Here is a 21,068-nt window from a genome sequence, read left to right on the forward strand (position 1 = left end):
TGTACAAACTATGGAATAAGGGAACGACGGGCGGATAAGAGACAATCTGTAATTTCGATTAAGAAATTAGCGAGCTAGTATGGACGTAGTCAATATAACTATTTGTTCAGCACCTTTGAAATGTATCATTGGACATAAACATTACACAAAAAGTTGGAAATCGCAAATTCAACAATGAGTGGTTTGGAAGGAATCGGTGGCTAACTGTTTGTCACCGTTATAGTGCAATTATTGTATTGTTTAGTGTTGTGTAGTAGCTTTGAGTTTGCACCACCATGATTTACATGCTAAAATCGCCACTGAATATACAGTATATTGCAAATCAATGTAAGATTCCAGAGGTGCCTCGATCGCTGCAGGCTTGTTGAGGCCACTGGAAACTGGATGGATGTAACGCATTTGTCCCGACAGGATGGCAGTTTTACCAGAGATTTCATTTAACACGTCAGGAAAACGATGTAATGTCGAACTTCTTCCATGTTCTCGAACTTGATTTTCTTTAACTGTAATTAATCAATGATTACATCGTTTCATCATTGGAACTGAGATGACTGCCAATAAGCTGTGGTATGGCAATAGAGATCTATTACAGAGTCTAAACAAAAACTATATCAGCATCATATTAATTTTCTTCGCTTTGGCTACCTAGAGCTAGATATGCAAGTTCGGAAAGCCACCAAAAAACGCAGTGGACATGAATGTGGGAGAAGGTGAACTCTATTTACTTCAGATCACGTGCGAATGGGGTGTTTCCACTTTGGTGCTTGGGATTTTAAAGCAACTTTACCGTCTGGTGCTCCGCGTGAGATAAATCGAGTGCACATTATATGTCATCGTCTTTCCAGTCATGCTAGTGCGTTTTCCTGTGTTTTTTTTTTACACACAGGAGGAGGGTGCATTGAGCAGCTGGACGTTGGCTAATGTTGGACCAAAAAACAGGGAGGGGGAGATATTGATGCGTTCTAAGTTATGGAGCTAAGGAGGACAAACCTCGCGTGCAATTGTGTTTTACTATGTGGAATAACGTTATGTCTCTTTTTCGGTAAGTAAGTTACTGTCTACCTTTTTAAAGAAGCTAACATGATCGCTATAGTTGTTAGCTAGCCAGTAGCTATAGTAGTTTGCATGCTAACTAGCCGCTAGCAAATTATGCTTTAGTTAACTGGCTAGCTGAACAGACGATAGTTAGCAAGTAGTGCGTGACTTGGTACGATAGTCGTATTTCAAATCAAGGTGTGTGATGTATATATGAACTATAGAGTGCCAGTTAGTTAGCTAGTTATATGGTTAGCTAGCTAGTTACATTCTTGACTTATAGGGTCTGGTTAGCTTAGTTTGTTGGTAGCTAGCCAGGAATGCTAACCTAGCTACCTAACATAAAACCAAAGAATATCAAAATACACAGAGACGTGAGGAAGCGCCTGTTGTTGTGAAACGTGTCACGTGTTGTTCACATAATTAACTAAACATTTCTGAATCTATTGTTTTGTCATGATGCGTAAGAATTGACCAACTTATTGGTTAAATAGGACGGATTCATAGTATGTGGACAGGCAAGTAAAACATATTTTACTTAGCTAATTTCATTTTTATAGAAAGTTATAATAAAATCTGTTAGACATGATTATTGTAGCGCATCATTTGTGGTCTACTACACTTTTGAGATACAACAATAATATTGCTTCCAATGGACTTGGTTTCCATTTGTGTGTTGCTTGCCCAGTCTGTGTTGGGTTGAAATTCAAAGGCTTGAAGGGAAAGGGTCCACCTGTTTTATTATTGCATTCTGTGCCGTCAGCATGTTTTTGTCACACTGCATGCATTCGTCCCTGACCTGGCTCTTTCTAAATGGAAAAGATGTTGCCAAATAGGTACAAAACTCTGAACAACTCGCATTTACCTATGCCAAACTAGTTAACAAGAGAGCTTAAGAAGCAAATGTCGCGCAGACAGAAATAAACATCTCTCTGGGAAGAAGGGCGGGGGTGTATGCTTCATGATTAACGACTCATGGTGTAATCGTAACAACACACATGAACTCAAGTCCTTTTGTTCACCTGACCTAGAATTCCTCATAATCAAATGTCGACCATATTATCTCCCAAGATAATTCTCGTCGGTTGTCGACAGCCGTGTATATCCACCCTCAAGCCGATACCACAACGGCCCTCAAGGAACTTCACTGGACTTGATGCAAGCTGGAAACCATATATCCTGAGGCTGCATTTATTGTAGCCGGGGAATTTAACAAAGCAGATTTGAGAACAAGGCTACCTAAATTCTATCAGCATATTGATTGTAGCACTCGTGCGAGCAATACACTGGATCACTGCTACTCTAACTTCCGCGATGCATACAAGGCCCTCCTCAGACGAGACGTATGTGGCAGGGTCTACAGGCAGTCATGGACTACAAAAAGAAAACAAGCCACGTCACGGACACCGACGTCTTGATTCCAGACAAACTAAACACCTTCTTTGCCCGCCCTGAGGATAATACAGTGCCACTGACGTGGCCCGCAACCAAAGACTGCGGGCGTCTCCTTCTCCGTGGCCGACGTGAGTAAGATGTTTTAAAAGTGTTAACCCACGCAAGGCTGCCGGCCCAGACGGCATCCCTAGCCGCGTCCTCAGAGCATGCGCAGACCAGCTGGCTGGAGTGTTTATGGACATATTCAATGTCTCTCTATCCCAGTCTGCTGTCCCCACATGCTTCAAGATGGCCACCATTGTTCCTGTACCCAAGAAGGCAAAGGTAATTAAACGACTATTGCCCTGTAGCACTCACTTCTGTCATCATGAAGTGCTTTGAGAGACTATTCAAGGATCATATCACCTCCACCTTACCTGCCACCCTAGACCCACTTCAATTTGCTTACCGCCCCAATAGGTCCACAGACAATGCAATTGCCATCACACTGCACTCTGCCCTATCCATCTGGACAAGAGGAATACTTATGTAAGAATGCTGTTCATTGACTACAGCTCAGCATTCAACACCATAGTACCCTCCAAGCTCATCATTAAGCATGAGGCCCTGGGTCTCAATCCTGCCCTGTGCAACTGGGTCCTGGACTTTCTGACGGGCCGGCCCCCAGGTGGTGAAGGTAGGACACAACCAAGGTGTGTGGTGAGTCTCCTTCTGTACTCTCTGTTCACCCATGACTGCGTGGCCATGCACGCCTCCAACTCAATCATGAAGTTTGCAGACTACACAACAGTGGGCTTGATTAGCAACAATGACAAGACCACCTACAGGGATGAGGTGAGGGCACTCGGAGTGTGGTGTCAGGAATATAACCTCTCACTCAACGTCAACAAAACGAAGGAGATGATCGTGGACTTCATGAAACAGGAGAGGCAGTACCCCCCACCTATCCACATCAACGGGACAGCAGTGGAGAAGGTGGAACGTTTTAAGTTCCTCGGTGTACACTTCACAGACAAACTGAAATGGTCCACCCACACAGACAGTGTGATGAAGGCACAATAGCGTCACCTAAAACCTTCACAAACTTCTACAGATGCACAATCGAGAGCATCCTGTCGGGCTGTATCACCGGCCTGGTACGGCAACTGCACCGCCCACAACCGCAAGGCTCTCCAGAGGGTGGTGCGTTCTGCACAACACATCATCAGGGGCAAACTACCTGCCCTCTAGGACACCTACAGCACCCGATGCCACAGGAAGGCCAAAAAGATCATCAAGGATAACAACCCCCTGAGCCACTGCCTGTACACCCTGCTACCATCCATAAGGCAAGGTCAGTACAGGTGTATCAAAGCTGGGACCGAGAGACTGAAAAACAGCTTCTATTTCAGGGCCATCAGACTGTTAAACAACCATCACTAACACAGAGAGGCTGCTGCCTACATACAGACTTGAAATCATTGGCCACTTTAATAAATGGATCACTGGTCACTTTAATAATGTTTACATATCTTGCATTACTCTTCTGTTATGTATATACTGTATTTTATACCCTCTATTGCATCTTGCATATGCCGCTCGGTCATCGCTCATCCATATATTTATATGTATATATTCTTATTCCATCCCTTTACTTAGATTTGTGTGTATTAGGTAGTTGTTGTGGAACTGTTAGATTACTTGTTAGATATTACTGCACTGTCGGAACTAGAAGAACAAGCATTTCGCTGCACTCGCAATAACTTCTGCTGACCATGTGTATGTGACCAATAAAATTTGATTTGATTGGAAATGTGGCTTTCCTTTTTTTCTGATAGCTGAAAATGTCTAAAGCCTAGCAACTATAAAGCATCAAAGCTATACATTTAAGTGGCTATATAGTAGAGGTCGACCGATTTCAAGTTTTCATAACAATCGGTAATCGCCATTTTTGGACACCGATCATGGCCGATTACATTACACTCCATGAGGAGACTGCGTGGCAGGCTGACTACCTGTTATGCGAGTGCAGGAAGGAGCCAAGGTAAGGTGCTAGCTAGCATTAAACGTATCTTATAAAAAACAATCAATCTTAACATAATCACTAGTTAACTACACATGGTGGTTGATATCACTAGTTTATGTAGCTTGTCCTGCGTTGCATATAATCGATGCGGTGCCTGTTAATTTATCATTGAATCATATCCTACTTCGCAAAACGGGTGATTTAACAAACGCATTTGCGAAAAAAAGCACTGTTGTTGCACCAATATGTACCTAACCATAAACATCAATGCCTTTCTTAAAATCAATACATAAGTGGTATATATTTTTAAACCTGTGTATTTTGTTAATATTGCCTGCTAACATGAATTTCTTTTAACTAGGGAAATTGTGTCACTTCTCTTGCGTTCTGTGCAACAGAGTCAGGGTATATGCAGCAGTTTGGGCCGCCTGGCTCGTTGCGAACTGTGTGAAGACTACTTCTTCCTAACAAAGACAGCCAACTTCGCCAAACGGGGGATGATTTAACAAAAGCGCATTTGCGAAAAAAGCACAATCGTTGCACGAATGTACCTAACCATAAACATCAATGCCTTTCTTAAAATCAATACACAGAAGTATATATTTTTTTAAACCTGCATATTTAGTTAAAAGAAATCCAGGTTAGCAGGCAATATTAAACTAGGGAAATTGTGTCACTTCTCTTGCGTTTGTTGCACGCAGTGTCAGGGTATATGCAACAGTTTGGGCCGCCTGGCTCGTTGCGAACTAATTTGCCAGAATTTTACGTAATTATGACATACATTGCACAACCTTCAATGTTAACAGGAATGTTTAGAGTTATGGATGCCACCCGTTAGATAAAATACGGAACCATTCTGTATTTCACTGAAAGAATAAACATTTTGTTTTCGAAATGATTGTTTCCAGATTTTGACCATATTAATGACCTAAGGCTCGTATTTCTGTGTTATGTTATAAATAAGTCTATTTGATAGAGCAGTCTGACTGAGCGGTGGTAGGCAGCAGCAGGCTCGTAAGCATTCATTCAAACAGCACTTTCGTGCGTTTGCCAGCAGCTCTTCGCTGTGCTTCAAGCATTGAGCTGTTTATGACTTCAAGCCTATCAACTCCTGAGATTAGGCAGGTGTAACCGATGTGAAATGGCTAGCTAGTTAGCGCAGTGCGCGCTAATAGCGTTTCAATCGGTGACGTCACTCGCTCTGAGACCAGAAGTAGTTGTTCCCCTTGCAGAGGCTTTTGTGGAGCGATGTTAACGATGCTTCGAGGGTGGCTGTTGTCGACGTGTTCCTGGTTCGAGCCCAGGTAGGGGCGAGGAGAGGGACGGAAGCTATACTGTTACACTGGCTATACTAAAGTGCCTATAAGAACATCCAATAGTCAAAGGATTATGAAATACAAATGGTATAGAGAGAAATAGTCCTATAATAACTACAACCTAAAACTTCTTACCTGGGAATATTGAAGACTCATGTTAAAAGGAACCACCAGCTTTCATATGTTCTGAGCAAGGAACTTAAATGTTAGCTTTTTTACATGGCACATATTGCACTTTTACTTTCTTCTCCAACACTTTGTTTTTGCATTATTTAAACCAAATTGAACATGTTTCATTATTTATTTGAGACTAAATTGATTTTATTGATGTATTATATGAAGTTAAAATAAGTGTTCATTCAGTATTGTTGTAATTGTCATGATTACAAATAAATAAAATTGGCCGATTTAATCGGTATTGGCTTTTTTTGGGTCCTCCAATAATCGGTATCGGCGTTGAAATCATAATCGGTCGACCTCTATATAGCCCCAATGCCCTACCAGCTTTTCAATTTTGAATACATTAAGCAACAAACTAAATGTTGGTTCTTTATCAACAGGTACAAATCTAACAGCGGCCATAGAGTTGTATGCCCCGGCAGAGGTGCTGGTTGAGAATGGCACCACGGGGATCCTCAAGTGTTCCTTCAAGTCCAGGGAAGTGATCAGCAGCGCAGCCACAGTCACCTGGTCGTTTCGTCCAACGGGATCCGACCCCGGAAGCGCTGTTTCCGTGAGTGATTTCTTTCTCTGGGTCCATGAACAACTCCCAAGAAGTTTCTCTCAGATCTTCCACGAGGAGTGTTCGAGCACAACATTTTCCCTCTTATTTAGGCCCACTGCCACAGAAAAGAGCGAGGGAGTATGTGTGCGTGTGTTTGAGACTGGTCCAATGGAAGGAGATTTAGCCTGAGGGTTGTTATGTTATAGGCAACTTCTTCCTGACCATCTGCCTCCTTCCAGTTCGTTTCTCCAAACTTAACCCCAAAACAATTATTTCGTATTTGTTTCATTAGTCCGTTGTTGATATAGTCCCAAAATGTTTTGCATGTCAGCAATAAAGTTTAAAAGATACAACCTTTTGTATTTCTGTATTTTGAAAGTTATATATTTTAAACTTGATTGTATTAAATTGAGGTTTTGTGTCACTGGCCCACACACACAATAGTCCATAATGTCAAAGTGAATTTTTTTTTAAAAGATATTATTTTACAAATTAATTAAAAATGAAAAGCTGAAATGTTTTGAGTCACTAAGTATTCAACCCCTTTATGACAAGCCTAAATAAGTTCAGGAGCAAACATTTGCTTAACAAGTCACATAATAAGTTGCATGGACTCACTCTGTGTGCAATAACAGTGTTTAACATGATTTTTGAATGACTACCTCATCTCTGTATCCCACATGCAATTATCTGTAAGGTCCATCAGTCGCGCAGTGAATTTCTAACATAGATTCAACCACAAAGGCCAGGGAGGTTGTCCAATGCCTCGCAAAGGCGGCCACCTATATTAGGCTGATCCACCCCTTTAAAAAAAATAATTTTTTTTAAAAAAAAAGCGGCCACCAATTGGTAGATGGGTAAAGAAAATTACAAAAAAGCAGACATGGAATATCCCTTTGAGCATGGTGATGTTATTAATAACTCTTTGGATGGTGTATCAATACACCCTGTCACTTCAAAGATACAGGTGTCCTTCCTAACTCAGTTGCCGGAAAGGAAAGAAACCGCTCAGGAATTTCACAATGGTGACTTTTACAGAGTTTAAGGGCTGTGATAAGAGAACTGAGGATGGATCAACAACAGTTGATCGACAGAGGGAAAAGGACACCTGTACAGATTAAAAAACATCCATGTTTTCAATGAAGCACTAAAGTAAAATTGCTAAAAATGTGGCTAAGAAATTAACTTCATGTCCTGAATATAAAGCGTTGTTTGGGGAAAACAACACTTCACTGAGTTCCCCTCTTCATATTTTCATGCATGGTGGTGGCTGCATCATGTTATGGGTATGCTTGTCATTGGCTAGGATAAAAAATAAATGTAATAGAGCTAAGCACAGGCAAAATCCTGGTTCAGTCTGCTTTCCAACAGACACTGGGAGACATTCACCTTTCAGCAGAACATTAACCTAAAACACAAGGCCAAATATACACTGGAGTTGCTTACCAAGATTACATTGAATGTTCCTGAGTGGCCTAGTTACAGTTTTGACCTAAATCGGCTTGAAAATCTATGGCAAGACTTGAAAATGGCTGTCGCGCTATGATCAACAACGAACTTGACAGAGCTTGAAGAATTGAAAAAAGAATAATGTGCAAATATTGTACAATCCAGGTGTGCAAAGTTCTTAGAGACATGCCCATAGACTCACAGCTGTAATTGCTGCCAAAGGTGATTTAATATATATATTGACTTACAGGTTTGAATACTTTACAAATTCTAACATTTGTAAAGAAAAATGTTTCTTCCACTTTGACATTAGAGTATTTTGTGTAGATCGTTGACAAAAAATAAAAATCCCATTTTTAATTTAACACATAATGTGGAAAAAGTTAGGTGTGAATACTTGCTGAAGGCACTATTTTTTGCATTGCTGGGATTTGTATGGAAATGGAAGGAACAAGCATAACTATTACCCCTATTCCCATTTCCCTCCCCTAGAGACCTAGCTAGCTGGCTCATCTTGCTCGTAATGATGCGCTTGTGTTTGGCCTCGTAACAGTGTTCAGTTGGAGAGGGAGTCACCGACACCCACACTAGTCCACACAGCTATCTGTCCCTCCCATCTTTTAAACAAATTGACTATTGAGGATATCTGCCTGTCATGTACACGCTAAACAAAATTGGCCATCAGTTTTGTACAGTAGCAGATACTCTGTATTATGTTCGTATCAGGGGAAGATTTGCTGTTGCTTGGCAAAAGTGCCCAGTGATGTAGGTAAGCCATAAGCTTACAATGGTTAAACCTGTTTGTTTGTTTGTCTTTCCCATTTCTGTTATGAGTCCTTAGCCAATGACTATGTCCCAAATGGCTCCCTATATAGCCTAGTATAATACTTCTGACCAGAGCCCCATGGGCACCGTCAAAAGTAGTGCACTATAAGGGGAATAGGGTGCCATTTCGGACGCTGACATTGTGTGCAATTCTTCAACGATATATTTTCTCTTCAGTCATTCTTATATCGTTTTTTTCTAATGTCTTTTTTTTTTTTTAGATTTTCTATTACACTTCTGGCAAGCACTACCCAGGGAGCGTGGCTCAATTCAAAGACAGGGTGAAATGGGCGGGAGATCTGAACAAAAAAGACGCCTCTGTCCATTTAATTGAGGCGCAGTTCAACGACAACGGCACCTACTCGTGTGCCGTGATTAACCCGCCCGACATATCTGTCACCCCCGTTCAGACACAGCTCAAAGTCGTCATCAAAGGTAAACTTGCAAATGGATTCACAACAGTACAGCAACACAAGTCAATTTTAAGCAGGAAGTGACCATGCTCTCTCACATTGAAGGATGACTTGGAATAAAAGCTGCCAACTGAGCGATTACCAATATCTTAATAACCAGGGGTTGAGAAACACTCATACAAGAGATTAACCGTTTTAACACTGATATAATGCCTCAAACATTGAACTGGCAGTATTGGCACAGCTGTGACTTTGTCATACAACGTTACAATTATGTTACAATGTTTCAATGCTTACGTTGCCTTGTTTTGCAGAGTCTCTCCCTCAGAACAGCACGGCTGTCATAGTGAGCGCCGTGTGTGGCGCTGTCATCGGGCTCATTCTCATCGCTGTTGTTACCTGCCTGATCATCAAGAGGCATCAAACCAGTCATGAATACGAAGGGTAAGGCATCCTCCCTTGTATAACCATCAGGGTAGTAGATAGCTTTAATAGTACTTTAATATCTGGACTTTGGTCAGTATCAATCATTACACCTGACCATCAGTATCTGTAGAGTATTTTATGGGGCATCAATAAATGCAATATGAAATATTTGATGAAACAAATGAAATCACACCGGAAACCTTTCTATCGTTGTGATATGTTTTGTGTGCAAAGACTACTCTGCTCTGTCAAAAACCAATTTACTGCATGCAGTTAATGGCTCTTGATGAGGTCAATCAAAAGGAACTGCATCTCAGAAATTACGTATCAAATGTTCATAGTTGTCTTTTTTCTGAAAGCAACCCTTGCAGTGAATGGAGCTCTACTTTCAACAAATGTTTTCATGGCCTCTGGTTGTTGGGCCTGCCTGAATCTCTCTTCTTCCTGACCTCCCCCTGGCATGTCTCTGAGTCACCAACTGACACACACTAACGTTCTTAGTCATCAGACCTTAACACTTAGGGATAACTCCGCTGCATTGGATATGGGGGTTGAGTTACAATGGCTGCGATTGTCTCTTGTGTCCTCTCTCTTGGAATAGAAAATAACATAACGGGTTCGATTCCCGGGACCACCTCTACGTAAAACAATTTATGTGCGCTTGACTGCAAGTCGCTTTGGATAGATGCGCCTGCTCAATGGCATTTGTTGTTGTTGTTATTATTATATATTAATGAAAACTCAGAAGAAAGACGCGACTGGATTTTCCTGTGCATGTGGGGTTAGACTGTACCAGCGGTACTTGTAAATGCCCTATTACCATGATGAATTACTTACTGACCTAGTATGTGTCAGATCTGCTTCGCTCAAATGGGTGCTCCAGGTTTACCATTAGAGACCTGATTGGAGGAAGTCATGCTATCTCCGACAAGGAGGTGTTTAGAGGGTGGCTAAATGCCAAGCGTAGACACTGCTCTCTCTTCTCTCTGATTCAGATGATTAGTTACAAGGTTTTTCTTGACCTAGGCCTAATATAAAGCATGAGTTGACGCACACCCAAATAAGTTGGGGTGCTGACTAACGGAATAGTACAATTATGAAAACACTCTTAAGATAGACATGCAATGATTTAATGGGTATAAAACTTCAAGGTGTTTGATATTTTTTTTGATATCACATTATATTCAAACAGATAGTTTTGATTGCAGTGTTAAAACAACTATCCATCTTCTAGACTCAATTTGAGAGAGGAAAATAGTTGATAATCCAAATCACCATAATTGTTGACAACAATGTCGCACGTCGAAAGACCAGACATTTTGCTTTCCAAGATCTGTATGGCAATGCCCACAGTGACGGATTAAAAAAAATAGGGGCGCCATTAAGCTTGGCTTGTCATCTAACGTTCATGTCGTTGTCTGCCACTCACATGTCACTCATCCATTACTGACCACTAACCCCTTCCTCTTCTGTTTCACTGTCATATGGCTCTCCTGTTTCCTCTAACGCTACCTCCTGAACAATATACATTGCCTTCAGAAAATATTCATACCCCTTGACTTATTCCACAATTTGTTGTTTCAGCATGAATTCAAAATTGATTAAATTGGGGGGGTTTCTTACTAGGGCTGACCCCATTTAGTCGACTGGTCGATTGTTTGGTCGGCCAAGATTTTTTTTTTTTTTTTTTTTTTTAAGTCGAGCAGTGGCAAATATATGTAAAAACAGTTATGGGACATGAGACACCTGTCTCAGTGGACTAATCCATTGCGGAGGCCTCGGGGATGGCACACCAATATCACCAGTAGTACATTTATCGTAAATTCTCAATTTCTCATCAACACTGTGTTTGGTTACGGTAGTTTCTGTTAATGCATTCAATATATTATTATTATTATTATTACTGTTACCGTTGTCATTGTAAGAGTGAACACATTGTTTGCGGAGCGCACAACCTAGGCTACACTAGGTTTATTTCATTTCATTTACGAGTTGTCAATTTATTAATTGTCTTGTTTGGAGCGCTCCTGTCGATCTTGAGTAAGGACACAAACCTGATTACGCATAGAAGTAGGCCTAGGCTACCTGGCCTGCGCACAAATGTAGGCTTATAAATGTGCCCATTTTGGGATCTGATACTATTTCTGATTATCTTAACTCACCATCACTGTGGAGCTGACAATAGTTCCTCAATGTAGCCTATTTGAAATATCTTTCCAGCTATCTCCCTTGCAATAACCACAAAAATGTAATGCTTTGATCCGGTGGAAACGTCATAAAATAGGCCTACCTGATTACTTATCCCTTGCGCAAGTAGCCTACAGCTGTGTCTGTCCCGAGATCACTGGAGTGAAGAAGCATGAGCTTCTTCAGCTGGATCAAGTTAATAGTTGATACAATGTTTCAAGTTCCTTGCAGACAGGCCATGCGAAGCCAATGTGATTGAAAGGATATTTATTTTTATCATGATATTTTATAGCTGCAGGCTGCAATGTTTTTATTTGTTGGCTTTATGTAGGCTATTTTTACATGTTGGCTATAGAAGTTACTATTAGAATTGTATTTTCATTTAGATAGAATTTTGATTAACCACATGATATGAAGACTTTATTATAAATGAAACTGTTCCATGAAAATGTGCATATGAAAATCATAACTGACACGCGGATCAGTAGAAATGGTACGATTTACTTTCCAACAGCTGGTGTTGCCTATTACCGGTAACTTCAGGAGCGTCGGGTCGGGAACAGGTTTTTTTTCTTCAGGTTAGGCTATATTAGTCTCTGCTGCCCTCTTTAGTAATTTGTCTTTATTTTTAATCGCTGTGCTTAAAGCAAGCAGACAAGGTCAGTAGCCTACATATAGTTGCTTATATTCCAACATAGGGCGTGTCTATATATGGAAAAATACACTCTTAAAAATTTTGACCAGACTCGGTTAACCTATTTATTTTTTGTTTTTTTTTTTTGTTTTGTTTTGTTGTAGTGAACAGCCCTATTTCTCACCCATCTACACACAATACCCCATAATGCAAAGTGAAAACATGTTTTTAGATATGTTTGCCCTATTTCTAATTTTATTTACATAAGTATTCACATCACTACATGTTAGAATCTCCTTTGGCTGGGATTACAGCTGGGTAAATCTAAGAGCTTTTCACACCTGGATTGTGCAAGATTTGCACATTCTTTTTTTTTTTATTCTTAAAATATCAAGTTGTTTGTTGATCATAGCTAGACAGCCATTTTCAAGATTTGCCATTTTTAATCCAAAACTGTAAATAGGCCACTCAGGAACATTCAGTGTCCTCTTGGTAAGCAACTCCAGTATATACAGTTGAAGTTCACATACACTTAGGTTGGAGTCATTAAAACTTGTTTTTCAACCACTCCACAAATTTCTTGTTAACAAACTATAGTTTTGGCAAGTCGGTTAGGACATCTACTTTGCATGACACAAGTCATTTTTCCAACAGTTGTTTACAGACAGATTATTTCATTTATACTTCACTGTATCACAATTCCAGTGGGTCAGAAGTTTACATGCGCTCAGTTGACTGTGCCTTTTAAATAGCTTGGAAAATTGATGTCATGAAAATGTCATGGCTTTAGAAGCTTCTGATAGGCTAATTGACATAATTTGAGTCAATTGGAGGTACCTGTGGATGTATTTCAAGGCCTACCTTCAAACTCAGTTCCTCTTTGCTTGACCTCATGGGAAAATCAAAAGAAATCAGCCAGACCTCAGAAAAAAAATTGTAGACCTCCACAAGTCTGGTTCATCCTTGGGAGCAATTTCCAAATGCCTGAAGGTACCACGTTCATCTGTACAAACAATAGTACGCAAGTATAAACACCATGGGACCACGCAGCCGTCATACCGCTCAGGAAGGAGACGCGCTCTGTCTCCTAGAGATGAACGTACTTTGGTGCGAAAAGTGCAAATCAATCCCAGAACAACAGCAAAGGACCTTGTGAAGATGCTGGAGGAAATGGTCGCTCAGCAAAGGAGAAACCACTGCTCCAAAACCGTCATATAAAAGCCAGACTACGGTAGGCAACTGCACATGGGGACAATGATTGTACTTTTTGGAGAAATGTCCTCTGGTCTGATGAAACAAAAATAGAACTGTTTGGCCATAATGACCATCATTATGTTTGGAGGAAAAAGGGGGATGCTTGCAAGCTGAAGAACACCATCTCAACTGTGAAGCACGGGGGTTGGCAGCATCATGTTGTGCGGGTGCTTTGCTGCAGGAGGGACTGGTGCACTTCACAAAATAGATGGCATCATGAGGATGGAAAATTATGTGCATATATTAAAGAAACATCTCAAGACATCAGTCAGGAAGTTGAAGCTTGGTCGCAAATGGGTCTTCCAAGTAGACAATGACCCCAAACATACTTCCAAAGTTGTGGCAAAATGGCTTGAGGACAACAAAGTCAAGATATCGGAGTGGCCTTCACAAAGCCATGACCTCAATTCTATAGATAATTTGTGGGCAGAACTGAAAAAGCGTGTGCGAGCAAGAAGGCCTACAAACCTGACTCAGTTACACCAGCTCTGTCAGGAGGAATGGGCCAAAATTCACCCAACTTATTGTGGGAAGCTTCTGGAAGGCTACCCAAAACGTTTGACCCAAGTTCAACAATTTAAAGGCAATGCTACCAAATACTAATTGAGTATATGTAAACTTCTGACGCAGTGGGAATGTGATGAAATAAATAAAAGCTTAAATAAATCATTCTCTCTATTATTCTGACATTTTACATTCTTAAAATAAAGTGGTGATTCTGACTGACCTAAGACAGGGAATATTTACATGGATTAAATGTCAGGAATTGTGAAACTGAGTTAAAATGTATTTGGCTAAGGTGTATGTAAACTTCCGACTTCAACTGTATTTGGTCTTGTGATTTAGGTTATTGTCCATCTGAAAAGGGAATTTGTTTCCCAGTGTCTGTTGGAAGCACACTAAACCAGGTCTTCCTCTAGGATTTTGCCTGTGCTTAGCTATTCTGTCTTCTTTTTATCCCAAAAAACTCCCTCATCCTTGTTGATGACAAGCATATCCCTAACATGATGCAGCCACCACCATGATAGAACATTTGAAGAGTTAATCAGTCATGTGTTGGATTTGCCCAAAGGAACACTTAGTATTCAGGACATAAAGTTAATTTCTTTGCCACATTTTTGCAGTTTTACTTTAGTACCCTATTGCAAACAGGATGCATGTTGAAATAATATTTTGGGGAAAACCTCCCTGGTCTTTGTGGTTGAATCTGTTTGAAATGTACTGCTCAGCTGAGGGACCTTAAAATGATCTGTATGTGTGGGGTAGAGAGATGAGGCATTCATTCCAAAATTATGTTAAACACTGTTTCCATGCAACTTATTAAGACTCCATAAGCAAATGTTTACTCCTGGACTTATTTAGGCTTGCTATAACGAAGGGTGGAATACTTATTGACTCAAGACATTTCACAATTCCACTTTGGCATGGGGTATTATGTGTAGGCCAGTGACACAATCTCAATTTAATCAATGTTCTATTCAGGCTTTAACACATCCAATTTTGGCAAAAGTCAAGGGGTGTGAATACTTTATGAAGTCACTCGACACATGCTCTTCAAATCTCACAAACTAAATGCTAACAGTTTTAACTTTCATTTCTATCACATTTTAAAAAATCTATTAATTTATATTTTGGAGTCCTAGGCTGATATTCATAAAGTGTCTCGAGTAAGATAGCTAGTCTAGGATCAGTTTTTACACTTAGACCACAATGAGTAATATTACAGGGGGGACCTGATCCTAGATCCCTCAAACTCATCTCTGGACTTCGAAACCAGTTCCACTGCATTTTTATCATTGTTCCATTCGAATCAGGGACTCATTTAATTATCAGGTAGAATGGAAAACCAGCAGGCTCCGGACCTCGTAGGATAAGAGTTGAATATCCCTGTCCAAGATCATCACTCCTACTCTGAGATGGTTAATACAGATCCTGGTTAGATGTGAACCAAGAGATCTTGTAGATAGTGAACAAACTGACCCTATTATATAATACGCTACTATTGACCAGCGCCAACATTTGCTTCCGGGGAGTGCCATGTTTGCTCTTCAGTTTTGTTTATTAGGATCCCCATTAACTGTTGCATAAAACATAAAATACATGACTGAAGTACAGAACAGTTATGTACAAGAACAACATAAGATAGTATTACATTGACAATATTACTTTTTATAAAAATGTTAAACAACCAAGAGACCCAAAAATACGTGTTTATTGGACCACTGACTGACGTTGGTATGACTACCATACAACACTAATCTTTCAAGTGGGTGATCACATCGTTATCTCATTGGGGTGGGGAATGTTGTTTTTCCCTAATCCACTTCTTTATTTATTCTCTTTTATTGACAAATTGATTGTCGCATAGGCTATTAGATATAGTAACTGTTTTTAAGTCAGTGTTTTTTTTTGTTCCGTTAATGCTGTTTCTTAGTTTTTTGGAAAGCTGCAGTAACTGATCAATTGTCTTTATAAGCATCAGCTCCTTGTTCCCATACAGATCCATGCCTTGTTAATCTTCCAGTACTGTGTCTCTGCCCATGTGTCACTCCTGCCAACCTCTCCTCCCAGCCACTTGGAGCAGTCATCTCAAAATGTGCAGCATAACTCATGTGGAATCTGCTCAGCTCTCATTTTGCATTTGTATCTGTCTCCCATGTCTTCTCCTGTGTCTGACTGTATGTGTCCATGTCGCCCATTTCTCTGTGCGCCAACGCTTCCTGAACTGCACAAAACAAACCTCCGATTCGTAAACCCCTCCCGCGGTGCAAAATCTAGCTGCACTTCAGTGGCGAGTGTGAGCTCCCACGCCACACGCCCGGGAGGGAAGAAGCACGAATCCAGCTCAGAGGGCTCCAGGTGTAGCAGCCCCTCCGCCCCGGTCCAGGTAGGCGCTACAGTGAGTGACTTAAACCAACCATCCACACCCACTGTCGCCCAGGGGACACGAACAGGGGAAGAGGGATCTAATAACTAACTAGAGCTGAGATGCACAACAGCATTAGCCTTTTCCCAGATCTATTTGTGTTCCTGACAACTTCATTGCTGTCATTGTCAAGTCAACATTTTGCATGGTTATTCCATAAGTAGTTGACGAGAACAAAAACAGACTAGTACCTAGCTACTACAGCATAGGCCAGGGTTCCCCAAACTCCGTCCACAGCTGATTCAAATAGTCAACTAATCATCAAGCTTAGATCATTTGAATCAGTTGTGTAGTTAGGGCGAAAACTAAATGTGCATACCTTGGGGTCCCGAGGACTGATTTTGGGAAACGCTGAAACAGGATTTCAAGCTGATCTCTTTGATGGCTTTAGTGTCTGGTTGTCTACATTTAGTTTTTCATCCTTCTGACCTTGGAAATCAGGGTTGTGTTCGGAATCAGAACATTGTAACAAAATGTTGACTTTTCAACCTACTGAATGTGACCCAGGTTGACACACTCCCTAGCATACTAGCAGATACCCATAGACTTTCAGTCATTGCGCTAACGCTAGTTTGCATTGGCTCACGGAACTACCTCTAACTTCCTTCATACTGGACACAGATACATAAAATGGTATCCACAAGTTCATCTGACTCTGGGGAAGTAGATAAAGGGCCTCATTGCCAATATCCATTTAAAGGGCCATTACACTCAAATCCAAGTTTGTCACGTTTTTTTGCCCTCGAAAGTAGTCTTAACGTTGAGATTAGTCCATGTCCCAGACCATCTGTTGTGTAGGTCCAGCTATATGCCTCTAACCAAAATTAATGACAAACATAATTGCCATTAAAGTTCCAGATTTGCTGTACTTATTTTTCCCATTTGTTTGGGGTTGAAGCATAGCTGGACCTGCAAAACCAATAGCAGGGGATGTGGACTCATCTTGATGTTAGACTTAAAGGGACATTACACGCCAATGCTTGTCAGATGTTTCCAGACCTCAAAAGTTGTCTACGGGAGAGACCCATAGACATTGCGGCCATCAAGTACTGAAGGCGGATACCCTTGCTCAACAGACTTACTAAATCAGTTGTCACCAACCCTGGGCCTGGAGCAGGCTTTTGTTCTAGCCCAGAAGTGACCCACCTGATCCAACTAATCATCAGGACCTTGATGAATGGAATCAGGTGTTTTGGTGCTGGACTGAATCAAACGTTTGCACGTCCTGTAGCTCTCCAGGACCAGGATTGGTGACCACTGAATGACATAATGCGTGGGATCACTATTATTCTGGTGAAGCCCTAAATGCTTATGTCAACAACTGGATGGAGGGTCACAGCATCCCCTTTAGCAAAGCTGCTGTTGCTAACATAAGCATGTATAGATGTTCATGTAGTGCCTATGAAGGTGTCATGCATTGCTTATGAAAGTTGATGGGAGTCCTCTGATGACCTTATCAAACACTATTGTAGGCCTATTCCTGGAAAAGGAGAACCTTTTAATCTTTGTCTCTGAGAGGCTTTTGTTTGCGGTCGACTGGTTTAGTTTGTTGATCTTGTGCGGGACAGTCTTGAAATGTGCCTCTCGCTCATTACATTAAGAGACGTGTTAGGTCGGATCTGTGGTGGCTAGGATAACGCCACCACATCCCTCTGTCAGTCAAAACATGAAGCTGTACTGTACTTGGCCGTTGCATGTGTTGTTTTTTCCCCCTATCTATGTTTCAAGTGAGTGTTTATTTATTTTTTTTTTTTTTTTTTTTTGTGATTTCTTTGATCCCAGTGGTCGGTAGAAATGACACCCTGAAGATAAGAAGAAAATGGCGCCCTCTTCTTCTACACACTCACGCAGCCCAGATGTAGTCCCAAGCTGTGCTAGATAGGAGAAAAAAAACACATTTTCTTTTGTGCAACAATCTGGCATTGTTACAGGCTTTTATCTTTATCTGGCTTCATTCAGAAGCAATGGGCCAAATATCTTCCATTTAACAACACTGCTTTGATATGTCTTTGTTATCTGCAGTTGTCCCCACTTAAATCCCACGGCCATTTACGTTTCCCACGGCCATTTGAACTTGACAGCTAAACCAGTGTAACAAGTATTGTTACTAACACCATTTTTCCTCCTTCCCCTTTGCCATATCTCCCCACCCATCCATCCACTCATCACAACAGGGGCCGGTGATATACGCCCAGTTGGATCACTCGGGCACCAAGAACCCCAACTCATTCCACAAGATGGAGCCAGTGGTCTACGCTGACATAAGAAAAAACTGAAACGGGGTTGGGGGGAGAACTGGAGACCAAAAGGGAAAGGCCACCATAGCTCGCTGCTTTGGGGTGGGTGGGGAATGTTTAAATACAGGGGGGGATTGATGCGGTTTAGAATTATATATTTTTTGGCTCATAAAAACCCTTGTCTGCTGAAAGCATTTATTGCATGTTCATGTGTGTGATACAAAATGTATGCTACCAATGCTTTCAATACAACACAGAGATTAGAGAAACACTTTAATACATTAACTGCATGCTTAGTAACTGTAGGTTCAAGTCATTGCTTTACAATACAGGTACCATGATAACATGTTAACAATCATCTCAGTCCAACATATTGGATATTAAATTGACTGTTTAGACATAGGGTTTGGATATAGAATAGGATACCTGAAATACATTGCCGTTTTGGCTGCAATCATGCTACCTTCATCTAATCATGTATAAATGTTACCTTGTAAACAATCACGTTAACACCATATAATATCACTCTGGTACACAGCCATGGAAAGCCTCTTGGTGAAATTACTTCAGTGTACAGTTTGTGTATTGTGCTGTAGAATTTAACATTGCATTGTTATATCTATGACTAAAACACTGCCTGCCACTGGGTTCGAAACTGAACTGTTCAGCTGAAACAATGATACAAAACAAATTTATATTTTTTACATTGTTTTTATTGTACAGAAATGTATACACTGTTTGCATGTAATTTATTAACTAACCACAACTAATCATGGCAATACCACATTTGACACATTTTAGATTTAACATCCGTTTTAGATTATGTAGGTTTGACGTGATCATGTGAGCTAGATAATAATATCAAATCTTCTCTTCCGTCTTTCAGAAGCAATGGACCAAATATCTTCCTTTAACAAAACTACTTTGAAATATCACTGTGCTTTAATATACAAAGTTGACATTCCAAGTCTTATTTTACGTTAAAAAGCCAAATGTTTCTGTTCCAATGACTCACTCTCAATCATGTTTGATTGAAGTGATGCATTAATAATCAGTTTAAATGCTGTTTTAATCCCTTCCATATTTGAATGCAGTAGTCTTACCCCATACAACATTTATGCATATGGATAGTTAACTATGTAAGATCTAGAGCTTGTTACTGTAATTCATTCCTTTCTGGTCAATGGTAGTATCTCTTGGTGTTTAAACAAAATAATCAATTATGTGTTTCAGAATTCCAATTTGATATTGTCATTTTTGTCAAATAGTTTGAAAAAGCATGGCTGGTGCTCTGTCTTGATGCTATACTTCACACTGTCATGTCTTAAAAATCCTTTAATTCTTTACCCTCTGGGCACACTGGTTGAATCAATGAAATTACATTGAACCAATGTGGAATAGACGTTGACCTGACATCTGTGCCCAGTGGGTAGCGCTTTAGTGTTTTTAACTGTATATTTTCGCAGTTGACAAAATGGTTCTGATCATCCAAGAGAGCTAGAGGTGTCATTCCTGTTCTCCAAAGCTGCCTCATCCACTAGTCCTGCAAAAGTAATTGTTAGTCAACATTCCTAAAAATGAATCAAATGCTGGCGCTTATCTTGCTGTCTCGTGCTTGTGCAGTATTAGTATATGTGTGTAGTAGTTGTTGAGTAGCGATATTAGCATGTGTAATTTGGTGCTTGTTTATATAATATCTTATGTTGCAAAACATGCACTATGTCCTGCGTATCAAATACCACATGCACTATATGATTTAATTTGTCTTCTCCGTGTCCTGTGCTTCTTTTCGATGTCTCAACTGGAATGTAGTACATTAGTGCCTTTTGAATTTGATCTACTAACTTGAACACCTGCTCTCTCTCATTTATACATACATACAGTTAAGTCAGAAGTTTACATACTTAGGTTGGAGTCATTAAAACTAGTTTTTCAACCGCTCCACAAATTTCTTAACAAACTATAGTTTTGGCAAGTCGGTTAGGACTTTACTGTGTGCGTGACACAATTCATTTTTCTAACAATTGTTTACAGACATTATTTCACTTATTTATTTCACTTGTATCACAATTCCAGTGGGTCAGAAGTTTACATACACTAAGTTGACAGTGCCTTTAAACAGCCTGGAAAATTCCAGAAAATTATGTCATGGCTTTAGAAGCTTCTGTTATACTAATTTACATAATTTTAGTCAATTGTAGGTACCTGTGGATGTATTTCAAGGCCTAGCTTCAAACTCAGT

The 21,068-nt window shown here is 40.4% G+C and overlaps 1 protein-coding gene across 2 annotated transcripts; it reads left to right on the plus strand.

The window, feature by feature from the left end:
- The first annotated feature begins 748 nt into the window (after positions 1–748).
- mpzl1l (myelin protein zero-like 1 like) lies at positions 749–20,591 on the plus strand. Of its 2 annotated transcripts, none has more exons than XM_014197847.3 (6): positions 749–1,042; positions 6,312–6,484; positions 8,971–9,184; positions 9,477–9,606; positions 16,442–16,562; positions 18,764–20,591. In XM_014197847.3, exons 1-6 carry the CDS (start codon positions 970–972, stop codon positions 18,863–18,865), a joined length of 813 nt encoding a protein of 270 aa, XP_014053322.1. In that variant the 5' UTR covers positions 749–969; the 3' UTR covers positions 18,866–20,591. The 2 variants fall into 2 exon arrangements, with proteins under 2 accessions (XP_014053322.1, XP_014053323.1); XM_014197848.3 differs by having other exon boundaries at positions 16,442–16,550.
- Positions 20,592–21,068: the final 477 nt, after the last annotated feature.

The sequence above is a fragment of the Salmo salar genome, chromosome 04 (assembly GCF_965601325.2).
Source record: "Salmo salar chromosome 04, fSalSal1, whole genome shotgun sequence".
NCBI classification, from domain to species: Eukaryota; Metazoa; Chordata; class Actinopteri; order Salmoniformes; family Salmonidae; genus Salmo; species Salmo salar.